This window comes from Desmodus rotundus, chromosome 4, assembly GCF_022682495.2.
Source record: "Desmodus rotundus isolate HL8 chromosome 4, HLdesRot8A.1, whole genome shotgun sequence".
NCBI classification, from domain to species: domain Eukaryota; kingdom Metazoa; phylum Chordata; class Mammalia; order Chiroptera; family Phyllostomidae; genus Desmodus; species Desmodus rotundus.
Genome location: NC_071390.1, coordinates 15,088,284 through 15,100,545, shown reverse-complemented (window position 1 = coordinate 15,100,545; position 12,262 = coordinate 15,088,284). Strand labels below are relative to the sequence as shown.

The 12,262-nt window shown below is 37.7% G+C and overlaps 1 protein-coding gene and 1 long non-coding RNA gene across 6 annotated transcripts in view; one reads left to right on the top strand and one right to left on the bottom strand.

Moving 5' to 3' along the window:
- Positions 1-1,623: 1,623 nt before the first annotated feature.
- SMNDC1 (survival motor neuron domain containing 1) lies at positions 1,624-12,166 on the bottom strand. 4 transcript variants are annotated; one of them, XM_024555640.4, is made up of 6 exons: positions 11,994-12,166; positions 10,677-10,796; positions 6,137-6,279; positions 5,361-5,522; positions 3,159-3,312; positions 1,624-2,695 (listed from the first exon to the last, which is right to left on the bottom strand). In XM_024555640.4, exons 2-6 carry the CDS (start codon positions 10,794-10,796, stop codon positions 2,558-2,560), a joined length of 717 nt encoding a protein of 238 aa, XP_024411408.1. In that variant the 5' UTR covers positions 11,994-12,166; the 3' UTR covers positions 1,624-2,557. The 4 variants fall into 4 exon arrangements, with proteins under 4 accessions (XP_024411408.1, XP_045047439.1, XP_045047440.1 ...); XM_045191504.3 differs by lacking the exon at positions 11,994-12,166 and adding an exon at positions 11,885-11,905; XM_045191505.3 differs by lacking the exon at positions 11,994-12,166 and adding an exon at positions 11,646-11,662.
- LOC139440841 (uncharacterized) overlaps positions 11,708-12,262 on the top strand; it is a 35,756-nt gene continuing 35,201 nt past the window's right edge. The window contains exon 1 of one of the 2 annotated variants that reach the window (XR_011651100.1): positions 11,708-11,984. This is a non-coding gene — a long non-coding RNA (uncharacterized lncRNA). The remainder of the gene's footprint in view (positions 11,985-12,262) is intronic. The other variant, XR_011651098.1, reaches the window with a different exon arrangement.

The window sequence follows — 12,262 nt, the reverse complement described above, 5'->3', positions numbered from 1 at the left end:
GAAACAGGAATTATTCATTTTACAGCTGAGAAAACTGAAGCAGCCAGGAATTAGGCACACAGGTAATAAGGGAGCCAGGGCTCAAACACAGCAGTCTGGCTCAAATCCTTGCTAATATGGCTTTCTACATGTTAATTTTAAAAGTATGTTATTTATGATTAATACAATTTTAAATTGTTTATTTGGGGGTGGTAGGACTGTTCTTTCCTTGAACTCTTCAATAACAAATGTCAAGTTTTGAAAAGATGCATGCAATCATAGCTACTTGGGGGCCCTAAGTGACTAACAATTGATCTGTCAGTTACCAATACCAAGCTTGTCTAGTCTCCTTTCTTAACAGAACTCTAAATTTTGTAACAAAACTTTGTTAAGACCAAGTCATACTTGGTTTCAGGACACTGAGAACTTAATCACCTTCATTTGTAAGATACTATGGGTATCATCAGATGCTTCTCATTAAGCATCTTCTCAACTTTAACACAAGACAGGTACTCTTATCACCCCAGGCAACTTCACCTTTCAGTCCAGACACTGTCATCCTGACACCTAAGTCTTTGACACAAAGGCTCCTGATCTCAATGTGTATATGCCTATTTTTTAAAAAAATTTCATAGAATATGATCACCTTTACTCCTTCCTGTCCTCTAAAAAAGCCCTCTAAAAAAATTAATATGCAGAAAAGGTCCATAGGGTCAAACAAGGCATAAGTCTCAACACAAGAGTCTTGCCTACACAAGCACCAGGTGAATGACAAACACATTACAGTGATCTCACCAAAACCCATTTTGTGTGGTCACTCAGTTATACCAAATGCCTGTCCTATACTTTTTAATTAAAAGGGTTCCACTGCAATCCTTCAAGGATATGATTATTAGCACATTACAACTAGTAACAAGAATAGTAGTATAAGTTTTTCAGGCGAAGTGGCCAATTTTTTTTACTGTAATTTGTACCTTGTATTTGAAATACACTTCACCTTTTATTCTATCCCTGTGGCCATAAACTAAAGTAAAAGTAATCTCCTGGTTTGGGAGGTGAAGGAGCACGATGAAAAATTCTACCTCTCACCACTATCCTCCTGAAAGTTTCAATTTACCAAAAAATTTAAATTCATGAAATAAAAAGTTCCTCCCTTTACCTAAAACTTATCAACTCTATACAAGGCTCAAGTCCTTGAAATAAAACTAGTTTAACCTTTAGAATCCAATTTCTAATGTCTAATGGAAGAGGAGTACACAAGGATTTATTGAAATCTTTATCATACTCATTCTCTTCTGTGGAAATGATGTATGCAAATACATTGAGGCTTAAATCATTATCATTGCTGGCAGCCAAGACTTCACCTTTCTGAGGACACACCCTGGAGATTTTTAAAACATTTTATTTAATAAAAGTTAAACGTACAAAAACTGAAATTAACACATCCTAAAAAATCACCATCTTCCATTAATAGGAAGATCCTTTTCTACGCATATATTTGGCTTAAACTCAACTCAGGATAACTGTGATGTTCACTTACACCAGCAAATGCTGACAACTTGATCTAGTTAACAAAAATTCCAAATTCAGCTAACATGAACATAATATACAGGGGAAATTATGGTCAGATTAATGCACAAGAAATACAGTAAATTTTTAATGATGAAACATTCAGTACTCTTGTTCATTAATTTAGCCTTGGTTTATGTTTTTTTGTTTTTTTTTTACAAAAATAGTATCTACACTGTATACAGGGCTATACATCAGCTTTTTGTTTTCTCATATAAACATTTCACATCCAAAAAATGGTACCACTACCGTAAGTGAAAAACCAACACAGGAAAAAAGCAAACGTACAAAAAAGAAAGAAAGAGAGAGAGAGAGAGAGAGAGAGAGAGAAGGAGGGAGGAGGAGGGAGAAGGAGAGAGGGAGAGAGAAAGACATTAGAAAAGGCAGCTGGTCCTAAACATGGTTTCTTACAGAAAACTCAAATGAAAAGAATAGAAGAGCTGGATCAATTTTAGAGATGGCCTAATAGGCTTGGGAAACAAGTTATTGAAGGAAAAACCTCAAAACAGACTTTGCCATTTATAAATTAATCTATTTTTAGGTTGAACTGGCCAACAGCTAAATTTAAGATAAGGAAAAAAAAAATCTCTGTAAAAGTTTGGTGTTTTGCCTTGATATTCCACTGAATTGCTAGAATATGTGGCAAGTTCAAAGGTTCTGAAAGTTTAAGGTTAGGACTTTACAAAAAGTATATGCCATCAGGTAAGTGGGGGCCTGATATTAGGAAGATCAACAATTCATTTAAGTGCTTTATTTAAGCAGCATCTGTCTAGAAGAGTTGCTCTACCCAACAAACTTTGAGGAAACTGTGGTGGTGGTAGTAGTAATGAAGAAAGTTAAATGAATAGCAGTTATCAAATGCAATTTCTTCAAGTTTCATTCTATTGAAGTCAAACAATGACAAGGTATCTTCCTTACTTATCTAACAAATAATTTACCTTTAGAAAAATATAAGGATAAAAAGGTAAATGTAAAGCCCTGCAGAGATGAATTCCAACAGTTTTTCTGATTATTGAGGCATCAAATGCCTGACATTATATTTAGAGGTATCTTGATACTGTGTCATAGGTTTATCAGCAATTCCACAAGTTCCTACTCCAACTTTGCCAGTTACACTCTCAGGTGAAGCAAAAATACTCCTCTTTACCTAGGGGAAACACAATAGAAATCATTCTTGATTAGTTTTGGAAACAGTAAAAATTGCAAAATACACTTAGAAGGAAAAGTATATCAAGGGAACCTGAGTGCTCTTTTAAATAAAATCTACCAGTGATGTCCAGCATAGGCATGCTAACAAAGCAGGTATGGTTCAACACACTCCCTTGTAAGTGGTAAGACAGCAAATAATTTTTCAAATTTTAGTTTACAGATTTTTAAAAAACTAGATCTTTTGTAATTCTTGATATAAACTCATTCATAGTGTTTCTACTGCAGACAGTGGCTAATGAAGATTTCTTCAACGAGCCAAACTGAAGATTGAAGAGGATTCTGAATTTAAGATCCAGTTATGTATTTTAAAAAACCTATGTACCTCCTTTTTCATTTTAAAGTTATTTTAATGACAGTTGCACTTTTCAAATTTATAAAGTATGATGAAAGGATTTACTAACCTGGCCTTTTTTGTTTTTAGAATAGGCTCTGTTGTTAAACTGTTGCCATTTCACTTTCTGGTCCTCTCTCTCCTGCTCAAGTTCTTTTATTCTCTGTGCTTTTTTCAAAGCTTTCTTCTTTTTATATTCACGCTGCTGGGCAATCATTTCTTTTCTGTGTGGATGTAACAACTAAATGTTAACTGTTAAGATTTAAAAGATGACTTCCTTGGGTATATTTAGGAGTACAAAAAAAAAAAAACCCAGAAAACTAAAAAACTTACACACACTTCTCCCCATGAAAAAAAGCAGTAATATCAGTGCCAATCACTCAGTGCTAACAAATGTTTTTTGAAATAGCATCTTTGGAAACTTTGAAATATAACTGTAATTTCTTACCCACTACAGATATTTCAACTATGACTTTTTACCTGATGTCTACATAGTTTTTGCCACTGTTTTACAAATGCTTGTCAACAGATGTCTTAAACCTTCTATCAATTTCTAAATGGACAGTTAGCAAATGTAATAATGCTACATCTGGAAAAAGTGTACGAAGAGATCAGATGAACATAAAACTCATTTCACTTAGATTGGAAGAGCACAGCAGCACAAAGGGAAATCACAGTTAACAATTATTAAAAACAATTGGGGTTTTCCAAAAACAGTAAGTAAGATCAGAGCTTAAAGCTCTCACAGTAAGTCTGCTCAGTCAACTGACTTCTCACCAAAAAAGGATGAAGAAAGAGGTCTGTAAAAATAGGCAATAAGCCCTGGCTGGTGTGGCTCAGTGGACTGAGTGCTGGCCTGCAAACCAAAGGGTCACCAGTTTGATTCCCAGCCAGGGCACATGCCTGGATTGCTGGCCAGGTCCCCAGTAGGGGGTGTGCAAGAGGCAACTACACATTAATGTTTTCCTCTCTTTCTCCTTCCCTTTCCCTCTCTCTAAAAATAAATAAAATCTTAAAAAAAAAAAAAAAAGGCAGTAAGATCTAGACTCTTTTGAATCATATAATCATCACTATGAAGCTAAGTGTGACTTTTTACAGATATCAAAAACTAAATATAGAGATGTTATGTTGTTCTACAACCTGACTTTCTTACTGGGATGCTTAATCAAATGTTATTCTAATAGACGACAATTTTCATAAATTCAAATACATTTATGTAGCAACTTAAGCTGTGAGAACTCTTGACAAATCCAAGACAGCCAATTGTGGCATATATGCAGAATTTAACCAAAATATTGTTAATTCAGCCTCTTGAATACCTGTCAAACTGTACACTTTGCCATCTTTCACTCTACTATTCCCTGGGTTCAGGCCACCACCTACACTTGGGGATTATAGCAGTAGCAGGCTTCTCTCTGCTGCCAGGGATCAATGGAAAGCTCTAATCTGATCACACTGTATCTCCTCTATCTGAACTGCATCAGTGGCTTTCAAGCTTTTTATCTTTTGGCTGCTACCTCTCTAACCACTTCTCTTGTCAAACCACCCATCCTCAAGCCCCAAGTTTTTAGCATAGGAATTTCTTTGTTACCTCTGTGTTTCCACTTTATTTTCCTTCTTTAAAAGTAAACATTACTGAGATCTTAATACATGTCAAGAATGCTGCTGCATGCTTTATTAATGCTATTTAATCTTCACAAGCCCATCTAGATACCATTGTCTGTTGTACAGATAAGGAAACAAGATAAGCAGCTTGTTCAAAGTCATGTCTTCTAGGTCTTTAGCTGGCTAACTCCTTTTCAAATCTCTAAAGTTCAGATGTCATTTTCTCAGATATTTCCTCTAATGACTAAGTGCAGTTTAGGGACCTTGCCTGTTTCGTTCCCTTGAAGTACCCACTGTGTTTCCTTCATAACTTCTATACTTTACTATTGAAGTTCTTTAGGTATTTTGCTGTCTAGACTATAAACTCAGTCAGAACAAGGCCAAAGTTGGTCTTCACTGTGATGGAACCTCAGCATGTGGGTTAGTGATAGTATACATAGTATCTAAGGAATATTTATTAAATGCCTAAGTGGGAACCCCAATGTCCTTACCTTACCTACCTAAGCACACAAATATAGAGAATGAATGACCTTATATTGCTAATTTTCAAAATAACGGTAGATAGTATTATAACCTTCTTACCCTAAACTAACCTGCATAGATTCTGCAGCCACCTCAAATACCTAATTGGGGAAGAGTACACTCGAAATGCTAAAAAGTCACTTACTTTGACATGGGTTTGCTGCCACTGTCCTCCTTTGCCTTCCTTCCTTCTTCTACAGGCTTGAGGTTCAACAGCGGAGTCACTTCAGCATTGCCATAGCCAGCAAAGGTGATTGCAGCAGTGCCGTTCTCTTCATCTATCTCCTCAATCTCCGCTTCATAACACCTGTAAAGATATCATGGCTGTAAGCAGGTGAGTAAAGGTTTAGTACTCAGCCTACAAGACTTATACTGCAGTGACTCAACTATTATACGTGTCTAAAACGAAAGTTCTATAATCAAACAGTCCTTAGACAAAGCTAATGCAGAAGAGTGGCTGGAGTTAGCCATCTGCTACCCTGAAAGGAAGTCCTAATCAATGCTGCCAGGGAAGTCTCCTACATGTCTACTAAACGTGCTTTAGTCAATGTCTTTGACAAAAGATATTTCTTTATAGGAATAATTTCAGTGTATGTACTTCACAGACATCTAAGACAGCCAACCATTCACTCGATTTTCAAGTTGAGGAAAAAAGAATTTAGATTATTTTTTTAAATATCCATTCATTTTCCTCTGCTTTTAGTTTTTTTCTCTAGAATCCTAGCCATTCTTCTGCCCCAAAACTTAATCCAAAGCTAAAAACAAAATTGTATTAATTGTAACCACCCAAGAATCACATTGGCTCTATTAACCATACTGGCTACATAGAAAGATTAAAATAGGGTAGTTTAAACTGAATAAAAACATCTTACCATTGTATTTTATTATTTCATGTTATAGTTAGTTTTTTTCTACACTTACTGTCCATCTTCACTCCAGACTGCCATACACTTGTCCCCTACTTTCCATGAATGAGTAGGCTGAGCGGAAGCAAAACAGTCCGAACTTGCAAGAGTTTCTGAAGGTTGAGTTGACAGAAGATCTTTGGTTAGTTCTATAACTTCCTAAAAAGGAAAAACAAAAACCGTAACACTATTTTTATAATTCACATTATCACGTATTTTCAACAAGCACGTTCTTTCATTTTTTTGATGACAACTCTCTCACCATATAGCACTTATACTCTACACGTTTATTTGCAGTTCGTAACAATATTATAATGTAGGTACTGTGATTATCCCCATGTAGAAACTGAGATACTGTTATTTTATACAGTGGTGGACCTGGGATTTCAACCCAGACAGCTGCCTTTCAACTTAATTAACATCAAATACTAACAGAAATAGGACAGACTTGAGCTTGTACCATGCATTCTTTTCTAAGTGTTAATTTTAGCTAAATACATCTCTGTAAAGATGAGCAATGGTAGGTAACGAAGGACTGAGCTAGAGTCAAGATCACTTTAATCTCATATCATTATCACATATATTTTATGTAATTGCTGTTTTATAGGACATTATATTACTATAAACTGCCTAGCCAACATGTCACACAGCCCCCAAAACCCCAAAACATTTGAAGCAGCCTTATTAATAACAATGTTCCTGCTCATACACATTTCTACTAAAATACTGTAGGCATATATAAAAAGCCATTAGTCTTCCTATTCATTTACTGTAAAGCTTACCTCATCTGGGTAAGCAAGTTACCAGGTTATATTTAAAATATCCCAATACCTTAATGTCAATAAGCACATTAGCACAGCTTCATTTAAAAGGAAAAATAAATGTTCACACACATAGGCAAGCGATATCTTTCTGCGTGGCAAATATTTTTGGTAATTCAGGCTTACATTTATTGGCTTCATTTGAAGGTATTTGGCAGGACTAGTTAAAAAAAACGTAAATAGTACAAATGACAGATCTGCTACCTAGCTGCTATATTTTTACTCTAATGAAGACTCATATTATGCACCATCTTATTTAAGAACCTATATACCTGTTTCCTACTACTGCACAGAAAATACCTTAAAACATCACCTTGTATGTTTGGGGAGAAAAATGAACTCTGTACTGAGTTGTTTCTAGCTCCCATTGAAGTTTTATAAATAGTAGTTCTGGTTCGGTAGTCAAGAATATCAATTACCTCTTGCCTAGAGTGTAAAGCTTCCTGGCTACTTCTGAAAAACTAATATTTGAGCCTAAAAAGAGAAGGATGTTAAACCCTTGGAGAAAGGTCAGTTTTGTTAATTAAAACATTTTGTGGAAAAAAAGCAAAAATGGAAGACTCAAGATTTGAATTAAAAATTTAGTCAAATAGTACCTTTAATGAAGTTTTATTAGGTGCCAAGTAGCCATTCAAATAACTTTTAATTTGATGTTCCTTTGCAAATAAAGCAAAGAACTTCCAAATAAATATATCATGTACTATATAAAAGAGAATAAATTATCTAGTCTTGTTTTTAATTAACCACTTTAGGGCCAGGATTGTAATCTAATGTAAGCCTGACTCAAGAACCCATACAATCTCCTGAAACGTTATACATGTTATAAAGCATTTTCAGAGCCCTGGACTGAAATGACTTTTTTAAAAAATCCACAACATTTATCCCTAGTTGTCCTCTGCTATATTTTACATATCCCTCCCAACAAACTATGAAGACCCTTCTGAGTTTTTTCTTCACATGTGCATATGGACCAAAGAATCAGAGAAATTATTTTATGTATGAGGGGGTTCTTAAAGGTACATACCATTAATTACTTTTCCTCCCCCAAGTCTGAGTTCTGAAACTGCTCCTTCACTGACAGATGGGCAGCAGTTACAGTAATCGGCAATTCCAGGAAGCATCAGATGTTGTGATCTACATATCAGCAGGTCAAAAGGGATGCACTCAAGCACTCTGCTTACTGAAGGAAGGCGTTTCGGGGATGCAGAGAGCCACTGTAATATATGAGACAAGTGACTTGACCCCTGCCTCCTTTAGAACCAGTTTTATTCAGCAAAACAGCTTAATAAATTGATTATTTTTGTGATTATCATAGACTGCCTTGGGAGCTCGTCAGCTAGCTAGCCTGGATTTTACTATACCCACTCTTTTAAGTAAAAAATAAAGGCAATTAGAACTTCGGTAGATCAATTTGTTGCCTGCTAAGTAAATTTATTTATAGGAAAAACAGTATATAAGAGATAAAAATGGAAGCCTTAGTGGCAAAATGAAAGTCACTGAAAAAGTACAGAAAGAATATGTGTCATAAATGAATGGCCAAACAAATTCACAACCAGAGTAAGTATATTCCATAAGAGGAACACAAAAAACAAAGGAGGCCACAAACTCAATGAGTCTGAACAGACTTTTTAGCAAGTATAAACGCCAGAATTAAATATCAATGACCTGAAGTATAGCCCAGGAAGCAGAGAAGAAAAAATGAAAAATTTAAAATCCATTTTAAATAGAAGCTGTAACTGGAGACAACAATTACTAGGTAGAAGCAGATATCCAAACACTGTTCAGCGTTTAATCTTAAATGTTGCCTTTCATCTTTGTAGTTTTTAGTTCAAAACAGACCTAAATCTAGTAACCCAAATGAAAATTTTTTTCATGATAGGTTACAAGGAAAAGAAAACGTGCTCAAGTTTGGTCAGGAAAACATTCTGTATTTAAGCTTCTAAACCTGTGCCATCTAATAAGGTAGCCATAGTGGCTATTAAATTAAATAAAATTAAAAATTCAGGTTTTTAGTTACCTTAGCCATATTTCAAATATTCAATAGCCACATGTGCCTAGTGGCTACAGCACTGCATAGCAGATACAGAGCATTTCCATCATTACAGAAAGTTCTATTCTACAGTGCTATTCGAAATGGTTATAGAAAGAGAAGGTTTTATAGATAAATGACCCCCAGGGCATTATTAACTCAGTCCTAAGTAAGCCATTTATGTGCTTACTACAAGGCCTACCACATCGGTCTCTCTCTCTTCCACTACAGATCATGTCATTATATGGCAATTCTACCTAGGCTCTGACAATCTATTTTAGACACATTAAAAAAACCTCATAATCATGATGCTGTTTCAACTTTCGCTCACAACTCTGCCTTGACCAATGCCACACAGACCCTCTCTCCCCATATACACATTGCACACAATCTTTCATTTTCTTCAAAGAAAAAAAGAACTGCTTTTTAAATGGTAAAAAATAATAGGAGCATGCCCAGATCTCTCTTCGAGGCAAGAAGAAAGTTGGCATAGGAGTGGGAAAGCTTTCCCCAAATATCTCTTCCTTATTAACTAGCACTCTGAAATCCACTGGCCTGACTTCCATATATTGAAAAGGGGGCCTGTTTTCTGTGTTTTTAAAAATAACGTACCATCACAACTTCATGAAACTTTATTCTAAACCTAGAATTTGAACCTGAAAATATTCAACATCTTAATCATGCCCAGATAAACTCTTCCAGAACCCTGAATCTGGACCCCCATGCCAAATAACTTTCATTTGTTTGAAGTTCTATTATCCCTAAAACATTAATAATTTTAATGGCAAAAGATGATAAAATAGAGAAAAAGATTACTTAGATAAGACATAGATGATCAAAGTTCTGTTTTGGCTCAGTAAAGGAAGATAATCTAATCAAAACACTTTTTTAAAACTTTCCAAAACATCAGGTTCAAAATTTTAAGTTCTCAAAATTTGTTAAGATGAAAAGTCATATATATTTACAAATGTTATTGTATGATGTTTTTATTAATCAACCTAGTTATAGCTTTGTCTTGAACCACCCCCCCCCCCAACCAGCGCAGGTTTTTAAAAGTAGATGTCACACTTCCTGAACTCCCCTATGACAAACAAAACAAGTTAAGATCCCTTTTAAATAGATTCAATTTAACTTCAACAAATGTCAACAACTATACTGTAAAACCTGTACTAAAGTTCAAATAGTATGCGATGTTTATGCAGAAAACAAGTATCTTTCAGATTTTTTATGTTTTCAATACAAGGTGTTAACCCACTAGCTTTGACACACACTCTCGTTTTCAAAGAATCTTACAGCATTAAAAAGAATCTTAAGCAGGTTTTATTTTTCTCCTTCAATTTTAGTTACTCTTTGAATTAAATCCTTTGCCAGGTCATTAGATGTAAAAGCACTTCTCACTGTAAAACTGTATGTACCTCTTCTCTAATAAGTTTGACAGACTTCTAAAATAAACTTATTTTAAAAAATTGTAAGAATACACGACTTACATAACAAAGGACAATGCTCCACTCACTCTGATGTCTGCAAACTGAGGAAGCAACCCTACTTCTACAAGCCACATATTCTGTGGGAATATACACAAGAGGGGTAAATACCACCTTCCAAGGGATGCTTTGGATATCCAGAGGATAAGCAACATAAATCGTTTGAAAACCACAGAATACTCTTTTTGAATAATGTAACTATTAGTGTCCCCTCATACTTACTTGTAAATCTTTCTTTAATTTTAGTAAATCTTCATTTTCTCCATTTCCAGACAACGCAGCTTCAACTTGCTGGAGTTGAGCTTTGTAGCTTGCCAGCTGTTTTGCTAGATCCTCTGACATCTGGAGGGACAAAAGGGTAAGGCCATGAAAACTGGGCAAAACAAAACAAAAACACCATGAAGAACATAATTCCCTGTCTGCCTAAAATAACCTTACCAATTTTGCTCCCAACTCCCAACTCACTGCAGCTCAGAGAGTCACCATCCCCTCTACTGGGTAGTTCAGAGAAAAGCTGTCTCTCTGAGCCAAACCACAAACTTCAAGGGAATGGATTTTGAATATTATGGACATGTCAGATAAATTCTATACAGAAAGAGAAAAGAAAACACTTAGTGATGGGGGGGGAGAGAATTTCTAATCGTCTTAAAACTCCTGTAATAAGGAAGGCACGGTGTTAGGCTCAATTAACAGAGTTGTCATACCCCCCCCCCCCCACCGCAAAGCACTTAAAGCACTAATCTGTTGGAAGAATCGAGACTCCAAAAAAATATTTGTAAGCACTAAAGAATACTTCCAAAACCAAATGTAAATGGCTTTTAGATTAACTACACAAACAACTTTCTACACACGCTTTTCAATTAATGAGTGTGCTTAGGTGCTCTTCTCCGAACAGATGCCACTTCCTTCCATAACAGAAACAGCACAAGTCCTCTCCCATGTAGGTACCCTAAGGAACGTGCCTGTCACCAAATCCGGGTCGTCCTCCTCCGGAGAACAAGGTAGGAGCGAACCCTTTGTCAACGAGTGCCACACGCACCGGGTTTCAGAGCACCCGTTCCCGTCTTACAGTTCCCGTGCACCCACAGCCCGGAATCTGGAAGGGCTCCAAGGCGGCGAGAGCAAGCCGGGCTGCTCCCCCATCCACCCAAGCCCTCAAAGCCCGCCACAACTTGGCCGATTATTTCAGACCTCCAAATTCAAACACCCGCTTCCACGGAAGCCGAACCCACGAAGCGATCGGACGCCCGCGGGGCCGGGACCCCACAGCCCCACACAGGCTCCGCCCGAAACTGCCGAGGTTGTCCTTCAGAGGCCTCCCGCGACCCGACCCCACCCGACGGCTTCCCCGGGTTAGCCAGGCTCTCCGCCACGGCCCGAAGGCCCCGACCGCGGGTGGGAGAGGGGGCCGGGGCTCCCAACACTCTCACCGGCGCCCAGGCCTTTCCAGCGCGGCCGACAACTCCGCCTCGGGCCTCCCACGACTGGGGGGAGCCGCGCCCGGCGAGGCCTTACTCTCTCCCTGACCGGGTTCGTTACCTTGCGTGGGGTTGGGGGCGGGGCGGCGGGAAGGGGTCGGGGCAAGTGAGCCCGGGGGTGGCAGCGGCGGCAGTGGCGACAGCAGCAGCAGAAGAAATCTCCGCGACAACAAGGCGACTCGTCGGAGAACTCGGCCGGCCGTGAGGGGGAGGGGAGAGAAGCCGGGCACTGGCAGGAGGAAGACGGAGGCGGGTGAAGTTTCGCGAGACGTTAAAAGCTCTCGCGAGATCTCGCTTGACTCACGTGACTCTTGGCGCCCATTGGGCCGC